This window comes from Protopterus annectens, chromosome 7.part1, assembly GCF_019279795.1.
Source record: "Protopterus annectens isolate FY-2018-M chromosome 7.part1, PAN1.0, whole genome shotgun sequence".
Classification (NCBI taxonomy): Eukaryota; Metazoa; Chordata; order Ceratodontiformes; family Protopteridae; genus Protopterus; species Protopterus annectens.
The window spans coordinates 331,733,217-331,752,914 of record NC_056740.1 but is presented as its reverse complement, the minus strand read 5'-3'; the positions used below and the strand labels follow the sequence as shown (position 1 = coordinate 331,752,914).

Here is a 19,698-nt window from a genome sequence, read left to right as displayed (position 1 = left end):
TCTTTTAAAAGGGGTGGGAGGATGGCATAATGGTTAAGGTGTTTACCTTACAGACAAAAGGTGCAAGGTTTGATTCTCACATGGGGTAATTGACTAGGCATGAAATGGCCCACAAAGGCAGTTAGCCTAGTGCTAATCTATGAACCTAATCTAAATCTATGAAACTAAAAGAAGATTTTGGTTTCCCCAAAGGGCACTTATCTGCCCAGCAAAGAAATAGTACAAGCTGACCTTTGATCCTTGAAAGCCTCAGAAGAGCGTACTTTTCGGCTGCAGGAAAGGTCTGAATTGCTTGGTGCCCAAACACGCTTTGGAAGCTGGCTGGGTGTTATGTCCTATGAATGATATAACTGCAACAGTGATCAACATGAAGAACAGAGAATTCCTGTTTTTTTTTTTTTTTTGAAAGGAGAATCCTTGCAATCTGTCCCCTTCCTTTTTTTATGTCATCCTGACAGTTTATTTTCCTATATTGTTGTTTAGAAGACTTTTGCTGATTAGATTTAAATAGCAGGTAACATTCCCTCCACATCAAAACTGGTTAATTGTAGAGTTTCAGTACAAAAAAGAAATGAGTTTTGTGGGTCACAGTGAAGAACATAATCCCAGTCCAAGAAGAAATCTTGAACATCAGCATACACAAATTGTCAATACAGATATAGCTACTATAGGTAAGTGCTGTAGACATGAAGGCTAACACCGATAAAGCAAGCACTAAAAATCTGTGCTCCAACAATAAAACTCACCTTTAATTTTCATAATTTAACAGTGTCTAAGAGCAGCTTGGAGATTCATTAGAGGCCTACTGCATTGTATTAAGGGCTGCAGTAAAAAGGCCAGTTAACATGATGCAGTATTTTACAATGTATAGACATGCTAGCCACAATGAGGAAAGACCTTATTATCAGCTCATGAAGAGTACTTAACTACCTCAAAGTGCAAATAAGTACTTCTCTCACTAATTAAATTCAGAGGCCGCATTGTGAAGGCAGAACTACTCCCCCTCCCCAGTCACTCTCCCACACACATAAGTTCATATTCAAGTACAAACCACAAACAGAAACACACACATCACAGTCTCTATGCCTGTCCCTGAGTTGTCTGAATGTCTCCGATGTCTCTTTTTCTTGTCATAGGCCATCACGGAAGGTTGAAGTTCCACATTAATGCCAGATATTATAGTTTCACGTCATATCTAACTTGTGTCCCTGGTGTTCAGTGGTTCCCCATATTTCAATTCCTGTACTGTTTAAGTGCCATTAAGGCACAATGCTTTAAAATAATCCCTGGTGTCTAGTGTCCCACCCCCCCCCCAATCCCCATACTATATAAGTGCCATTAAAGCATGACTGTTATAAACAGTAATCCCTGGTGATTACTGTTATCTCTACCCCATAATGCAGTTATCCATGGTGGCTAGTAGATGTGGGATGGTAGGACAGCCACCCGAACCTACACTCTCACACTAATGAACAACACAGACATATACACAGGCCCCTATCCACTCGATTGTGTGTGCGCACACACACACACAGATATACTCACATATGCAGTCCCTCACACACACACACACACACACACACACACACACACACACACACACACACACACACACACACACACCTCCCAACCTTACCTTACTACTAAACTCCTTGTATCACTACAGATGATCATGACCTTTTGGCCATGTTCACTACCACGACATGGGAGGAGAGGCTGTGCTAATCAACACGGCTGCAAAATTCCATGGTAATTGGCATGTAGCTGCCTTCCTGAAGGCAGTTCTGTTGAGACAACACATGACTAATTGGCATAAGCCTTTCCCCAGACTGCCTCATTAGCATGTAGCATGGGTGCAAAGACAGCTCAATGCAGTGCTGCATATTTTCATGTAACAGCACAGTGTTAGGGCAGTCTCTGAATTCAAAAATGTTACTGCAAGGTGTACACCTTACAGTAATCTTTATGAATTCAACCCAAGGTCTTTCACTGTATTTGTGTGTGTTTGTTTGTAATCTGAATCTCGTTAAAAGCAGTTAAAATAAAGCAATCAACAGCCAACATGTTTAATTACCTTTAGGACTGACCTTTTGCTTAGATTACAATTTAACAGTGATTATTTCTCTTTTATCTTCAGTATAACTGTTTTTCTCACATTTCTGAAGTATTTAATTTAGGGAACTAAAGTAGTATATGCAGCTTAGAAATGTCAGTTTGCTTTTTACTGAATGTTTATAATTTAATTACTCATGAATATTTCTATGCCTGTTGTTGGATGACTTACAGGAAGTCTTACTTGTGTGTGCACTACTTACTTGTTATTTTATTCTAAATGGCAACACAAATTAAGCACACAGTATAATAACATTTATTAAAATAGTGCTAAAACGGCACTGATGAAGGGTGCTGACATATGTTGATGTCAATAAATAATTTTGTATGATGATTTTTACTGCATTAATTATCTGCTGTAGTATCTTTGCAGGGGGCGTCCTAAATATTTTGTAAATTATTGTATTTTTCCATGCCTTTGCTTGTGTTGTGGCTGAAGCTGGTCCACTTACTTACTTATCCATATATCTATAATGTATTCATTGGGGGTAAAGCACTGATCCACAGGGACAAATTTCAGGTTCAGCCTGGAGAAAGAAATGATGAAAAATTATGAAACATATAGCACAGCGCATAATAAACTGTTTGAATGAAGTTAAACAGATGCATGCCAACAAAGAGTATAAGTTCATCCTTCGGATGAGACATTAAATCAAGATTCCATCTGCTTGAGTTGGTGGTAGCTCAGGTGGATGGAAAAGATCCCATGGCATCAATCAAAAAGAAAAGGTGAAGGTCCCTGATGCCCTGGCCAAATTTTTATCTAATAGTATTAATAATACCTTGGGTCTCCCATGAAAAGAGGCCCCTGGCCTAGTGGGACTAACCCGGTCAGCAAAGTTTAAATAAAATAAAAAATGAATTGTGAACAATAAGAAAAAAGAAACAAGTTATTACAACTAAATTAATTAAAACTGTAGAAAGCAATCAATCCACTTTTCTGATTAGAATGCATTAAAAACATGCAGAGGATCAGCAGATAAAAGGGCAGTTAATGTACTTTGAGTACATGTTCCAAGGCCTCTTGAAATAGCAACTCAGCAGAAATATGTATTGCACATTTCATTCATCAAACCTCCTACTCAGGATAACAGTCCTTTATTCTACACTTATAACCTGTACATAAAAACAGACACAAGAAAAAATATGTGCTTTTACCTACCAGGCTACGATGTGCTGTGGACAGCATCTCAAATTTGATAGTAGCAAGAGTCATAGTACTGATGATATTGTCCCAGGAATCACCTAAAGCAGAACAGAGTAGACAGGTGAAAAATAAAGACAAAACTATCTATTTGTATGCAACAACTTATTTACTATTAAGCCACATAAACTAGACAGATACATGGGCTCAGTGTCAGCTTCCTGGAGTACATATAAAAACTGTCCTTAAAATGATTAAATGGTTTTCTTGTGAGGTGAAGTTATGTCTGGTGTGGTGGAATCTGCTATCATCTTAAAGTGGGCCAAACTCTTCAGTCGCTAGGTCTCCAGGAAGGTGTTGAGGAAAGACAGATCGGATTGCACAGTCAAAGATACAAAAGACTGGCAGATAGAACAGGCCTTATAATAGTGCTCCATGCCTAGGAAGAAGAGACAATGGGTATGGAAAACTTAGTAGGGAATCTGCCTACTGCACTCACACATACCCCTCCTAGCCAACATCTAACATAAACATGGCAAACCAGATTATATAAGGGAAGGTTGCCCAACAGGGTACTTATCTAATTTTGAGAAGCTAAGTGTACCAATTACCAAGTGAAGAGCAGACTGATGGGTGCGAGACCTGCATTTTGGCTTTGGCGGCAAAACAGTCTGAGGATTTACACTCATACATCTGCCTATATACCCCTACACTTGCAAGCTGTGGTCGTACAGCAGGCGTGTGCTGTATGGAAGGTTTAAGGTTTGGTACCCAGGCCAGACAGCAACAGTGAAAACCCATCTGTTTCGAACACTGCAACAGTGATCTCAGTCAGGACATCCTGATGTATAACAAAAAATATATAGGAAGCAGCCTCATTTCATCAACTGGAATGTTAAAAGGATAGACTGGTAGTCATAAACTATGCATAACACATATTTCAAAATCTTAATATAAAACTAACACACAACCAATAGCTAAGACCATGAAAGTAGGAAAAACTTAAAACTAAAACAAAAAAAAAATAAGACTTCAGGATTCAAATATTGTACATTTTATTGATTCAGCAATTTGTTCCACAGCATATAAACAGTACTACATCAGAAATAAGTGACCTTTTCAAAATATGATTCAAACTACATCACATGTTCTAAAATAACCAGTAACTAAAAATCAAATGCCATCTTTACAGTTTTCTTAGTAGCCCTTAATTTAAGTGCACTTTTTATTGGGTCTATATCACACAGTCGAAGTTAAGTAACTTCGAACACCTAATGGTCGAACCATTATGTTCGAAGTTACATAAGTTCGACTACATAAAAAAAAAACAAACACAACGGACAACAAAATAAACTGCTGTAAGCAGGGGGGGCAAGTCCCCCTGCACCCCCCCACACCCCCGCTACTTAAATATACCAAATCCGAGATCGCACCACATTGAAGTGAATGGAAACCTCCGCCTATGGAGATTTCCCTTCACACGCTCGAACTTTTACAAATTCGAACATATGGTCTCGACCATATGTGGTTCAAACTTGTAAAAGTTCAATGACGTGATAGGAACCCCTTTTTATACTAGTACATTCACTGAAACCAAAGTATTGACTGTCATTCGAAAATAACTCCTACTGTAAGACCTTCTTTTCAAGCAAACATCAGAGTTGCTGCTAAGACCTGCTGTCAAGACTACTTGGAATCTATAATTCAAAATGGTTCTGCTGAAAACTACTTTTGGTGAATCAAAAAGAACGCATTTTTTGCAGAAGGACAAGCCACACTCATACTCCCCATTGTGGAGGGAAAACCCAATACCCCCATAACTTAAACATACTAACTTCATAGTCATACAACAGTGGGGAAAATAACAAAATCATGGTTTGCTGAAAATAGTTTTTATCAATCATCAACCCTTTTTTCCCATTTTTCTACACTGGGACAGTGTCACATCAGCTATCAACATCTCTTGATTCATTGTACTCGCCTACCTTCTTCGATAGTCATACCTAATTGTCGCAGTTCTTCTCTCACACAATCCATCCATCTCTTAGCTAGATGCCCTTGTTTCCTCTTGCCTTCTTCCTGTCTGTCCCAAATATTCTTCACCAGATTGTCTTCTGCTTTCCACCACATGTACCCAAACTATTGCAATTTGCTCTCCTTGACATTCTCTGCAACTGGAGATACTTTGGCTTCTGCTAAAATGCCCTTATTTCTTCTTCTTCTGTCTCACAGTGTGCATCCTACCACCCATCTCAAGCACTTCATCTCCATCACCTCTGGCTTCCTCAACTGTTCTGCCTTCACTGCCCAGATTTTCATACCATTCAGTAGTACTGGCTACATCTCTGCTTTGCACAGTGTACTTTTCAGCTTCTTTGACATTCTTCTGTCACACACTACACCTGATACTGTGTGCCAGTTGGCTGCATTCCCTACAGGTTCATGGGTGTTTACTAGGCTAACGACCACAAGGGCATTTTTAAGCCTAGCCATGCATCCCAAATCTCTGACAAGTTCTGATACCCTTGATAAGTGTAAGAAGGGGCTTGGGAGATGAACCATTCACAGGTTACTTGTGTCCATTAGAGACATAGGTGCCAAACCAGGGATGAATTTCCAGTTTCCCATCCAATTGTCCAAGTTGCACTTGAATTGAGTTAGGGTCGGAACTCTGCTTCACATGGATGGGGAGCCTGTTCCATAGACACAGTAGTCTCTGGGATACATAACTGTCTCTCCAGCAGGTCCTATTTATATCATAGGCAAAGTTTAAGTCTGATGGTAATTCTGGTGCTGTTCGTTTTGTGGATATGCAGGAGGTCCATCAGAGTGGGGTCTGACAATGCCCTGTATGCCAGGCATAGATCTCCCCTCAAAAGCATGTAGGAGACAAAATACAGGGATAGGGTCTTGAGGAGGTCTGCGTAGGACATTTTACTTACCCCTGTATTCTTTTAGTGAGGAGCTTCTGTGGACATTCCAGTTGTTGGATATGCCTGGTTAATAAATACCAAAGGGAGCATTGTACTCAATGACAGGTCTGATGAATACCGAATACAGTGGAACAATGACTTCTTTGGATTTACATGCCATACCTTTGTTTATAAATTGCACAACATAGATGATTTCCTCACCACTGTAGACACACGATTGTCAAAGGCTACATTACTATCTATGTGTGCCCCTAAATCCCTGACTACTGGGTCAACTCTTAAGTGGTGTGTTGTCAAAATGATAGTTACCAAGGATTGATGACTTCCCAAAGAATACTATTATGCATTTCTTGGCATTTAGTTTTAGTCCATGGCTCTGACGCCAGCTGTATGTCTGTGTCAGCCCTCCTAGAGAACATTTGTGTCAGTGTGAGATTCAGTGACACCTCCTAATTTGCAATCATCTGCAAATTTAGTCAGCCAGAGATCAGTGACATTGGTCAAAAAGGAGCAGTCCAAGGACTGATCCCTGAGGGACTCCACTTGTCACTGGCCTCTTTGTAGAGGTGGACTCCCCAATTCTAACTTCCTGGGTCCTGTCTGTGAGCCAGTTGTCTATCCACCGGGTGACATATGGGTTTGTACCCAACCTCTTGAGTTTGTCAACAATGCCCAAGTGGGGCACTGTGTCAAATGCCTTGGCCAGGTCAAGGTAGGCAGTGTGCACGGTTTTGCCCTCATCCATTGTTTTGGTGACTTTCTCAAAGAAGTCCACCAGGTTGAATAGGCATGACCTACCCTTGACGAAACCAAATTTGGTTGGGTGCAGTGTCTGGAGGTTTACTATATCTCTGTTGATCATCTCCATGATAATTCTTTCCATGGCTTTACATAGAAGATTAGTGAGACTTATGGGCCTGTGGTTTCCAGGGTCTACAGATCGCCCACCTTTGTGCAGAGGGATCCCTGCTGCCTTTCTCCACTTATGAGGCATGAAACCTGTTTGGAGGCTACAGTTAAATAGTAATTCCAGAGGCCCTGATAGGTCACATTTCATGCTATTTAGAAGGCATCCTGGGATACAGTCTGGGTCTGTGTTCTTGGTCTTACAGAGAGCATTAAGATCCTTTTCCCTAGTGATAGTAAGGGGGAGTTATATTTGATGATATTTCCTGAGGGAAGGTTGAGGGGGAAAGAGGGGGAAAGTTGGAGCTGAATTTATCAGCCAGGAGGTTTGCTATGTCTTCTGGCTCAGTATAGGTGGTTCCATTTACAATGAGCTCTGCACACAATTGTGTATTGCCTTTGAGGTTGCAGACATACCTTAAGAAATTTTTGTGGTTGTCCTTGGCCTGGGAGGCCAAACTTATCTCAAATGTGGCTTTTTTAGACTTTATTTGTCCTCTACGTTGTTTGTTTAGTTTGATGAGAGAGCTTTTATCCTGCTGGGTGCTGCACCTTCTAATTTTTGCCATGATTTTCTGCCTCCTGTTATACAGCCTATTGATTTTGTGATTCCACCAGGGTGCTTGTTTTTTGAGTTAGCTCTGCACTTCTACCAGGTAAGTACAGCTGCCTCTATGCAGCTATTAGCATGCTTGCACAGGGTTTCTGTGAACAGTTTTGCATAGCGGCAGTGTTCTCAGGCTTTATGGGGGCTTGAAATTTTGCCAGGTCCTCACTTAATAGCAGGAGGTTAGCCTTAGAATAGTTCCTGAATGTTCCAGGTTTAGCTGGGGGTCCGAGTTTTATTTTTACTTCAAAAGAGACCATTTTGTGGTCCGACCTTACCTGGGAAGGCATTAAAGTAGGTGGTGTGCATCATTCTCCCATATTAGCTACAATAACTATGATTCTAGCTTTGACCTCCTCTCATTCAGGTTTTTCTTCTCCTCAACCACCCCTCCCAGACACTTGATAACTGTTAACCTCAATGGCTAGAATTTCCTCACTTACTTGCCTACCAACAACTCACCTGTGTATTTAACATCATAAACTACCCAGAGAAAACTCCAGCACTAAAACAGCTATTAACACTTTATTCTACCAGTCACTCTCTTAGCACATCTTATAAACCTCTCCTCAGTATTACAACTGCCAACAATACTGCTGGCAAAGCTCTATACTCCCATACCATAGCCAAAAAATGGAATAACCTCCCCACTAATATAACCTCCACTACAACAAACACACAATTCAAAAAACTACTCAAAACACATCTCAGGAAAACCTGGATCTGCCCATGTATTACATGACTGTCTCCTCTGACTTTCCTTCTCCCTTCTCTTTACTACTCAAACTCTAGGATCTTACTGTCTCATAGATCTGACTTTCCTCCTTATAACCAGGATTCTCAGGTTATATTATTTTCCATCTCTGTTCCTTAATAGAAGCAAATTGTAAAATGCAAATTGTATGTAACTGTTACTCAAAGAATAGCATTTTATATGTAACTCTTTATCAAAAGTCTTGGTCCCTTACCAATCATATTGAACCATTGTGAACAATTAATTGTATGTGTGTACTTATAATTGACCTGTTTTTTTTTCCATGTCTGTATTACCTGTGTCATAACTACTTTACTATATGTTAATTGTGAAGCTTTTCTCCCTGGGCATCCACTGAAAAGGGACCTGGTCCAATTGGATTTTCCCGGTTAACAAATGTAAAATAAATAAATAAATAAACAAAATATTTTCTCTTCTACCTCATTTTTTTAGCTTCCTCTGATTTCCCCCATTACAACTGTTTTATCTGTACTCACTTTCATCCCATGTGTTTTCAGTTTTGCATTCCATTCCCCTATCCTTTGCTGAAGTTATTACTCAAAGTCTGCCTGTAATGCCAAATCATCTGCATACTGCAGCTTTGTTGATCTGTCCCCTCTAACCACTTTGCTAATGTAGTCCGTCAACAGTATGACCAACAGTGGGCTCAGAGATGAACCCTGATACATTGGGAACCGCTCTGTGAGTCTGAACACTGCTCACGCTTCTGTCATTGGGTTCTCGTACATAGCCTGCACTAATTCCATCAATGTTTCTGGGAATATAAACCATCAAAAGATTGCCCAAATCAGCTTTAGTGGAACATTGTCATATGCTTTCTCCAAGTCTGGGAATGCTCAGTTGGACTCTTTCCTCATCTCTAATTTCTTCTCAACTATCTGTCTCACTGCAAACATCAGGTCATTCTAATCTGAATCCAAAATGCTCATCTTGCATCATACTTTCTACTACTCTGCACACTTGTTTATCAATTACCCTCTCCAGAATTTTCATACAGGTGTGACAGGAGTCTGACACCTGTATACTGCCTACACTTGTGAATGTCCCCTTTGTTCTTATACATTGATCCTAGGATGCATATTCTCCAGTCATTTTGGGACATGCCTTTCTTTGCATACTGATATCCATATTCTCTGAAGCCATTTCTTCCCTAACTCACCCAGCATCTTGATCATATCTGCTGTGACCTCATCCAAGCCTGTTGCCTTCCCTGAGTTAATTTTCCTTAGTGCTGTTCTTACTTCTTCTAGGGTGGACTCTCCTTCCCTTATTGTAGGCTGTCTGAGGCAGTACACCTTCTATAGATTCACCTTCACTCAGACGTTGCTGGAAATATTCCTTCCATTTGCCTATGATGTTCTGTGGACTTGAGAGATGGTTTCTGCCGGCATCTCTTAAGAAGAGTTAGGGTTAACACACATGATTAAGGTGGGCAGGCCTCATGCGCTGCCTTACTCGTGTGTTAACCCTAACCCTACACATGATATTACTAAAAACTCATTCCCTAACAGTATCACTATCAGGAGAATACCTGATCTTGGTTTTGTAGTTGGGGTGTATAATACATGGCATTTTAGTTGGATAGAATTACTTGACATTTTATGATGCCATGCTGAGTTTTCAAAGTTCTGTGCTTTCAGTGTTTTTTTTTTTTTTAAAAGATATTTTGAGGTTCGACAATTTGAGTTTCACATATTTCGTGACATAAACATATGTACATATATGTTTAAAAAATATCCATACATGGTAAATTTTACAAATAAGAGAGTAACAGCATACAAGTGGAATGTACTGAGAATTTATTTTTATTTTATTTTAATGTTTGTTAACCGGGTATGTCCGACTGAGCATTAGCCCTTTTTCAGAGGAGGCCCGGGGAGAAAAGCTCCAAATAGAGCACGTTATAGATATGTAGAACCATATGTACAACAGCTACAAATACAATCAAAATATAACTACAGAGGTAGCTACGTATGCATACTAAAATTCTAAAATACAGTGCAAATTAAATAAGTCTACAGACGGTGGGTTAGATAATCAGGGTTGACAACCATCCAGAATAATCCCGGACTGTCCAGAATTAAGGGACACTGTCCAGAAAATGGAGACTGTCTTTTCCAGACAGTGTATTGTCTGGAAAAAATAAAATGAATTATCTAAAGGAGGTTAATTGGGGGAAAAAAACTTCTCAACACCGTGGTGGTGGTGTCTTCTCCATTAAGGACAAGCATGTGTCACACGCATGCTCGCCACTGCGGATGTAAACTTATTTCACACTAACATGCAGAATTTAAACTAGCCATAGCTGTTCCAGTACAAGAGAAGGCAAATATGAGAGTGAAAGTCTGCGTGTGTGTGTGTGTGTGTGTGTGTGTGTGTGTGTGTGTGTGTGTGTGTGTGTGTGTGCGTGTGTGTGTGCGTGCGTGCGTGTGTGTGTGTGTGTGTGTGTATGTATTTATGCGAATGTGAGTGTATGTACTTTAAAAGTACAGTTGTGTACACTTACCATAAATGTAGATGTTCGAGTGTATTCACTGTTGCAGTCATCACATTTGGGTTATCTGCCTGCAGGTAGACCTCAGACGGCCTGAATATCAGAGTCTTGGGATTTCTGCGTCGGATGCTGTTGCTTCTTCCATGATGTCAGGTTGTCAGGGGTATGAAACATGCAGCCGACACCATTACATCAGTTTTTCTTGCCCCAGGTGTCAGGAGCCCCCACAATAGGAAGCAATTACATGGTGTGGAACACCCCCAGTAGAAAGTAAATACCAATGTTATAAGATATGGCCTAACAAAGAACAATAGGAATAAGTATAGAGAAGTCAGGGGGCTGGAGGGAGGGTAACCAGGACTGCAACAGTGAATACACTCGGACATCTACATTTATGGTTAAGTGTATACAACTGTACTATGTTCTTCGTGTTTCACTGATGCAGTCATCACATTTGGGTTGACTCCCAAAGCTAAGGATAGGTAGAGGCAGTCAAGAAGCATTAGGGTTGGCAAGCAGGCCCTGTAAGACTGCTGTGGCAAATCCAGCTCTGGATATGGAAAAGATAGGTAAGTGGTAATACTTGATGAAGGAGTGCACAGAGCTCCAGGTTGCATCTTCCAGGAAGTCCCTGATAGGGACTCCCCTGAGAAATGCTGTAGAGATTGCTGTAGCCCTAGTGGAATGTGTTCTGATCCCCTGTGGGATAGGTTTCCCATGATGCTTGTAGCAGAAATGGATGCAGTGTGCTTATCCATTTAGAAATGGTTTGCTTTGAAATGGCCTTGCCCTCTGCCCCAGTAGCAAAGCTGACTAGCAGGTAGTCAGATTTTCTGAAAGGTGAAGTCCTGTCCAGATAGAACCTATGCTGCCTGTGCACGTCCAGGGAGTGCAGGATCCTTTCCCCTTTATTCTGAGGATTAGGGAAAAAGTTTGGCAAAGGAATGGATCGGTTTAAAGCCACACTAGATACCACCTTGGGCGTAAATGAAGGGTTAGTCCTGTGGGAAACCCTGTCCGCATGGAGCATAATGAAGGGTTCCACGGCCATAAGGGCCTGCAATTCAGACACTCTTCTTGCAGAAGTGATGGCTAGAAGTAAAGCTGTTTTCCTGGAGAAGACTTTTAACTCTGCTGAAGCAGCAGGTTCAAAGGGTGGAAGCGTGAGTTTTTCCAATACAAAGTTAAAGTCCCAGGCTGGAGTGGGAGCTATCCTGGGAGGATCTTAAATCTTTGGCTCCTCTCAGGAACTGTTTGACCAAAGGATGAGAGAAGAGGGGTGGTTCAGAATTATAATGGGCTGAGATGGCAGAGGCATGAATCTTAATTGAAGAGAAGGATAGGCCTTTGTGGAGCATTTCTGTTAAGTAATCTAGTATATGAGGTAAGCTGGGCACAGCTGTGTTCATTACTTGAGACTGGCTCGTGGAGCAGCATCTTTTCCACTTTTCTGAATAGGATTGTGTAGTACTAGGCCTCCTTGCCTCAAGGATGACATCCAGCACCTGTTTACTGAGGATTGCTGCTGATGAGTTCAGGGGATGAGCCAGGCTGCTAGGTTCAGGGTTTGTAGCTGAGGATGCAAAATCTGTCCCTCCTGCTGGGACAGCAGAGAGGGGGTCTGAGGCAGCTGCCATTGTGGCAGTACTGTCAGACTGTGCAAAAGTGGGTACAGTGCTGGTGTGGCCAGTCTGGTGCAATCAGGACTGTCCTTGGATTTTCCTGTTTGATCTTTAGTAGAACCTTCGAGAGAAGGGGCAGAGGGGGAAAGGCATAGATTGAGAGGTTTTCCCATGTAAAGGACAGAGCATCCACTTTCCATGCTTGGCTGTGGGGAGTTCTGGTGCAATATTTGCTCAATTGATAGTTCTGAGGGGAAGCAAAGAGGTCCACCTCTGGTGCCCCCCACCTGTGAATTAGTAGCTTGAAAGATTTGGGTTCTAGTTTCCACTCGTAAGGATCCATTAGATTTCTGCTTGTCGTCTGCCAGTGAATTTAGTTTGCCTGGCAGGAACTGTGCTTGCAGATGCACTTGATTGCTCAAGGCTGTGTTCCACAGACCCATGGCTAACCTGCAGAGTGGGTAGGAATGGGTTCCCCCCCCTGCTTGTTTATGTACCACATAACCGTGGTGTTGTCTGTCTTGATCAATAGTTGTCCTGGAAGAATGAGGCCTTTGAAGGCTGTCAGAGCATTCTGTACAGCTAACATTTCTTTTTGATTGATATGCAGGAGCGTTTGCTTTGGGTTCCATTTGCCTTGAATACATTGTCCTGCCATGTGAGCCCCCCATGCATAGTCTGATGCTTCTGTTGTTAGGGTTTGGGCAGCAGGGGGTTGAGTGAAAGGGAGTCCTGTGTTGTGGTAGCAGGCCTCTGCCCACCAAAGGAACTCTGCCCTTAGACAAGGAATGATAGGAATCATTGTTTCCAAGTCCTGAGAATGTTGACACCAGAGACTTTTTAAGCACCATTGAAGTTTCCTCATATGCAGTCTTGCATATGGAATTAGTAGAATGCAAGAGGTCATGAACCCCAGGGCTTGCAGAATTTTTCTTGCAGACAGCTGAGTTTTGGTGCCCAGTAGTTTGTCAAATAAATTTGTTTTTCTGGAGTGAGGAATGCCATCTGGGAAGTTATGTTCAAGCTTGCTCCCAGGAATACAATCTGCTGGCTGGGTACCTGATGTGATTTCTTTTCGTTGATGGTGTACCCCAGTGAAGTTAGAAGTCTCTTTACAAATGTCAGGTGCTGGAGTAGCAATTACTGACTGTCCACCTGAATCAGGCAATCTTCCAAGTATGAGTAAATTTGAATTTTTCTCTGCCTGCAATATGCAATGGCTGGAGCTAGGCATTTTGTGAATACCCTGGGTGCAGTAGATAAGCCAAAGGGAAGTGCAGAGAACTGATAGTGCATACAGCCTGCTCTGAAACGTAGATATTTCCTGCAAGACTCCCTTATGGGGATGTGCAGATAAGCTTCTTTTAAGTCTAGGGTGGCTAGCCAGGAGTCCTTGGCTAGCATAGGAAGAAGCTGTTGGAGAGTAAGCATTTTGAACCTTGGGACCACCAGGAAGATGTTGAGAATAGACAGATCCAGGATAAGGCACTAAGAGTTTTCTTTTCTGGGTACCAGAAACAGTCTGGAGTAAAAACCTTGTACCCTTTGCTCTGCTGGGACAGGATGAATAGCCTTGATACTGAGAAGCGAAAGTACTTGCTTTTGGGCTTCTACCCACTGGTTTGGGGGGAGGTCTGGCCATCTGTTTGGGGTTGGCAGTGAGTGGAAGTAGAATCTGTATCCGTGGGATACAATGTTCAAGACCCATCTGTCCTGGGTGATGTAATCCAGGTTTTTTGCATGCAGAGCACGTTTTCCTCCTAAGGGTGTAAGTACTTGGGCAAGGCTTGGAAGAGTTAAGGATAAGTCATTGTGAGACTTTACCATAGGATGCTGGCTTGCTACTCCCTGTTTTAGAGGTGGGAGCACTATATTGCTTAGATCTGTACATCCCCTGAGACTGTAATCAAGGTGGTCTGCTGCCCCTGGGTTTGGACTGAGAAGGTCTGGAAGGGACTGAAAAGGACCAGTTTTTAGAAGGCCAATGCCTACTGAATCTAGGTGGCTGTACCTGCAGGAAATCTTTAACAGTTTGCACAGATTTAGCTTTTTTCTCCATCTTTTTGAGGACTTTGTCTGTTTTATTGCCAAACAGGCATTCTTGGTTTAATGGTGCATCTAGTAATTTTGCTTTGACATGGTCTGGCAAGATTTGTTCCTTAAGCCAAGCAAGCCTTATAAGAACAGACCCAGTGACACCAGCCCTGCAAGATGCTTCTAAGGCATACCTTTATCTACTTATGAGGATTCTGATGCAGAGGATTCCATTCCCTCTGCTTCCCCACCAGAAGATTTTTCTTTTGGTGAAACCCTGCATACCCTTAGGTATGTTTTCCAACTTGGTTAACAGAATGCATTAACTCTTGTAAATATTTATGTTCTGCACAATCAGGGATCAACATCATTTTCTGTTTAATTAGCTCCATAATATGTTGCCGATACTTTAACATACGAAACTGGCAATTTAAAGTCCTGACGGCAAGAGTAGCAGAGGTGTATACCTTCTTACCCCATCTGTCTAAAGCCCTAGAATCCCTGTCTGAAGGGGTAGGGTTTTTGGCTGTTGTAGCCTTAATGCCTTTAGGTCCCTGGGAAATGGTCTCTGAATCTGCAGTAGGATTCATAAAAAGGAATTTGTGGGAGTCAGGTACTCTGTAGTACCTGTCAGGTTTTCTGGCAGCTGGAGGCAAAGTATCAGGGGTAATGCTGGATTCCAAAAAGACATCATCTACAATTTCCAGAACAGGAGGGATAGCTAGAGGTCTGTGCTGAGGCAAGTTTAAACATTCGCTGAGTCTCTTTTTGGACTGGGGGTAGTCCTGGCACTCCCAGCGGAAATGCGCCCTAAGGGTATATAGGGTTTCACCAAAAGAAAAATCTTCTGGTGGGGAAGCAGAGGGAATGGAATCCTCTGCATCAGAATCCTCATAAGTAGATAAAGGTATGTCCTGGTATTCAGAAGGATTAGAGGCAATGGACTCATGATCTGAAGAATCAGAAGGAAAATCAGTTCTTGGTCTTTTTGAGGGAGAAGGCTGGCTTCCCGTAATTAAGGTAATAAGGTCTTCAGCCATTCTACACATTTGTTTCTGAGGCATATGGGCCTGAGAATATGCCTTGATTGTTGTTTTCCTAGGTGTAGTGCGAACTCTGGTAAACTTTCAAAAAACATAAGCCAGCACATAAGGTTCCATCGAAACCAACTTTATTGACATCTAGATCCCTTCAATAAAGGAATCTAAAAGCTTAAACAGCATACCGGTTTCGGCCATGCCCTGGCCTTTATCAATGCAGTTCAAAAAATTGGGAAAACCGACCCCTGGTGGACCATACTTATATAGTCAACAATTAAAGTGATACAAATTCCTTTTATAATGAACACCATACATAGGAACATGGCACATCAATCACATCATTTGAGAAAAATTATAAACAAATAAACCATATGCTGTAGCATCCTAAATAAAAATAAAAATAAATAAAAATGAATAATAAAATACAAAATCAAAATAATAATGAATAATGAAATAACATACATATATTAATAAAATATTAAAGTGTTATTTTGACAAAAATATGATAGTACCTAACTATCTGCCTATCTTGCATCAACAAATAATGAAGGGGCTTGTGGGGTAGTCAGATCAACTACTCAAAACTATTACTGTATGTAGAAAAAGACCTAAATAGGTAATCTCTTTGAAAAAATCCACATATACATAGTCATACACATACTTCCACATATACACCTACATACATGTACATACAAATACACACATATATATATATACATATATGTTCCCGTATATATACACGTGTGTATATCCAAAAAACATATACAAGCCATGTGTGTATACCACCTTACCATTGTATTCATGCTATGCCTACAAACCATCTCCAAGGAGAATGTCATATTTATAAAGTAAATACCAATTATTTCAATATATAAACAGTTGCTCATATATGCAAGCCCTGCCTAATTCTATTCCAACAAATTTAAACCAGGTTTAAATAAGCCCCCCAATCGAATAATCCATCTTTGTTCCATTTGATCAAGTTTTTGATGCCACCCGGCTTTAAAACCCCTGTGAAGGGTAATTTTGTCTATAACCACAAACCGAAAGATGGCTGAAGGATGCTCAATGGTATGTTTGAATAGAGCATTGGCTACACGTTTATTTTTGATTGCACTTAAATGTTCACCTATTCTAAATTTGACAGGTCTGGACGTTTGTCCAACGTAGAATGCAGAGCAACTACACGTAACCAAGTATACCACCCAATCTGTGCTGCAATTAGCAAAGACCCTTATTTCAAAAATTCGTGATGTATTTTTACTAGAAAATTCTTTGGTCTGTTGTAAATGCTGACATGCAGCACAATGTCCACAAGGATAACACCCCCTTAATCTATCCCCACTTAGGGTTCTTTGTTGTGGTATATTATCAACATGTCTTTTGTAATGTGTGAAGTGAGCATTCAAATTCCGTCCCCTGCGATAAGAAAACTGACATTTAGCCGGCAAAACCCTACCTAAAAGTTCATGTGATAAAAGAATACCCCAATGTTGGTTAATGACATCCCTGAAGCAATTAGTATTGTTCCCATAGGTAGTCACTAACCTTATTGGTTGAATATCTTCTGTAGTATTAACATTCCTCTTATTGACTTTATAACACAATAAATCCTGACGTTCCATTTGTGAGGTTTGACCTTCCGCTTTCACAAGTATTTGAGACTTATACCCCCTGGTAAGAAACCTGCGTCTCAAATCCAGACTACATCCCAAATAATCCTCATCTGTTGAACAAATACGTCTAATTCTCATATATTGAGATTTCGGAATGTTGTGGATGGTGTGGCGTGGATGATAACTATCAGCATGTAACAAAGTATTGTATTTTGGAAACTTGCGATATATCGTAGAAGATAAAGTATTATCAGCAAGTTTGATGACTTTAACATCCAAAAACACAATTTCAGAAAGTTCAATGTTAGCCGTAAATCGAATACCGAACCTATTATCATTCAAATAATCAACAAACTGCATTAAACTTCGCTTATCCCCATGCCACACCATCCAACAATCGTCTAGATATCTCCGCCAGATATCCAGATATGGTAGAAACTTGTTGTGCTGATCATCATATATATACCTAGCCTCATAATAACCCATGAACAAATCGGCATAGATGGGTGCAAATGAAGCACCCATCGCTGTGCCCTTAATCTGCCAATAAGCCTTACCTGCATAATAAAAGATGTTCTTTCTTAATACCATTTCAGTGAGCTTAATCAAAAAATTGTTGAAGGACAAAGAATAGAGCTTTGATTCGTATAGCCAAAAAGAAACCGCTAAAATACCCTCATCATGTGGAATACTCGTATACAATGAGGCAACGTCAAGAGTACAAAGTAACCAGTGAGATTCCAGTTGAGAATTTAGAAGTTATGTACCTACCATAACGTTCCATGTTAGTTGTCTTCTCTCGCCTTCTTTCTGCTGGGGGTTGGGTTGATCTCGGCCTCCACTCGCACTAGCTTTCTTTCCTTCGAGAACTTCCTTTTACCAGCTTCGAGGCAACCCTATATCCCATGATGCAAGGCGGAACTACCCTCAGATCTCGTTTGGTAGCTAACTAACCTGCCTAAAGACTTATCCTGATATAATTAGGAACCATGGTTCCTAAAAGAAGTCCTCATAACAATGCTCCAGAGGAAGCAATCTAATAGGAACTCTCCAAGATCTGTCCAGGCCAGGGGAAGGAGGGAGGGGGAAAGAAAGAAGAGAAGAGAAGAACTAACATGGAGCGTTATGGTAGGTACATAACTTCTAAATGTTAAGTTGTCAATCTAGCTTCTCTTGCTGGGATGGGATGCTGGCCCTATACCCTGTATCCCCGGTGGCTCAATGGAACAGACTCTTGAGAACAGTGGAACCAAAACTGGCCCTATCTCTGGAGGCCAAATCCAACTTGTAATGAGACACAAAGGTATGAGGCGGCCCAAAAGTAGCTGCTGCACAAATAGTGTCAATGGGAAGTCTATCCTGAAAGGCTACAGAAGTGGATAGACTCTGCTCCAATTTGGCTTAGAATATAGTTGTTTCCCCTTTAGAGAGTACACTTAGGAAATGGTGGAAGACAACCAACTAGATAAGTTCACTTTAGATACTGGAAGACCTAACCTGTTTCCTGCATAGGAGACAAACAATTGGTCTGATTTTCTAACTTGTTTAGTCCTATGTAAGTAGTACCTGAGCTGACGGTGAACATCCAAACTGTAGCTTCTGTTCAGCTCTGTCAGAATAGTTAGGAAAGAAAACTGGTAGATCAATAGATTGGTTAATATTGGCTTGAGATACAACCTTGGGAAGAAAGGAAGGGTTAGTTCTGAGCTAAAACTATCCTTATGAAACACCAGATAAGGTGAACGAATACAGAGGGCCTGAATCTCAGAAACTCTTCTTGCAGAGGTAACAGCCAGCAAAAATATAGTTTTCCATGTCAACAACTTTAAAGAACACGTAGCAGGCGGTTTTCGAAGAGAGGTAATAGGGATGCCAACATTAAGTTCAGATCCCATTGCGGAGGAGGATGTTTTCACAGTTTTTTTTAGAGAAAACTCCTCTCAAAAGGCTTTGCATAACTTATGAGACATGATGTTATTGTCCTGCAAGCCAACATGAAATTTGGAAATAGCAGCCATTTGTACTTTGACTGTAGATGATGAAACAGAATGTATAGGAGCGGTGAAAGGATCAATATTTCTGGCGTTTGCCCAAATAAAAAAAAACGCCACTGCTAGCATAAACAGTTCTAGTGGTTAAAGAAGACACTAAAATGTCTCTGACTGAGTCAGAAATCATTGAGGTTGAGAGAATGAATGGCTCGGTGCTGCTGACCGACTGGTGGATCAAAAGATCCGAACTGGGTCCAGATGCCAGGGCTGCACCAGAAGGTGATGATGTAGAGAAACCAAATTTGTCGAGGCCAATATGGAGCAATGAGGATCAATTTGGCTCTCAAAAACGGTGGCTTGAATGACTTGTGGAATCAAAGGAAAGGGAGGAAAAGCATAAAGAAGTCCCCGAGGCCATCCTGGG

At 41.1% G+C, this 19,698-nt stretch overlaps 1 protein-coding gene across 1 annotated transcript in view; it reads right to left on the bottom strand.

Moving 5' to 3' along the window:
* The window catches only part of DALRD3 (DALR anticodon binding domain containing 3), a 1,074,922-nt gene that overhangs the window by 399,261 nt on the left and 655,963 nt on the right, over window positions 1-19,698 (bottom strand). Inside the window, exon 8 of the mRNA XM_044078747.1 lies at window positions 3,275-3,357. Coding sequence (XP_043934682.1) covers window positions 3,275-3,357 — 83 coding nt within the window. The remainder of the gene's footprint in view (window positions 1-3,274; window positions 3,358-19,698) is intronic.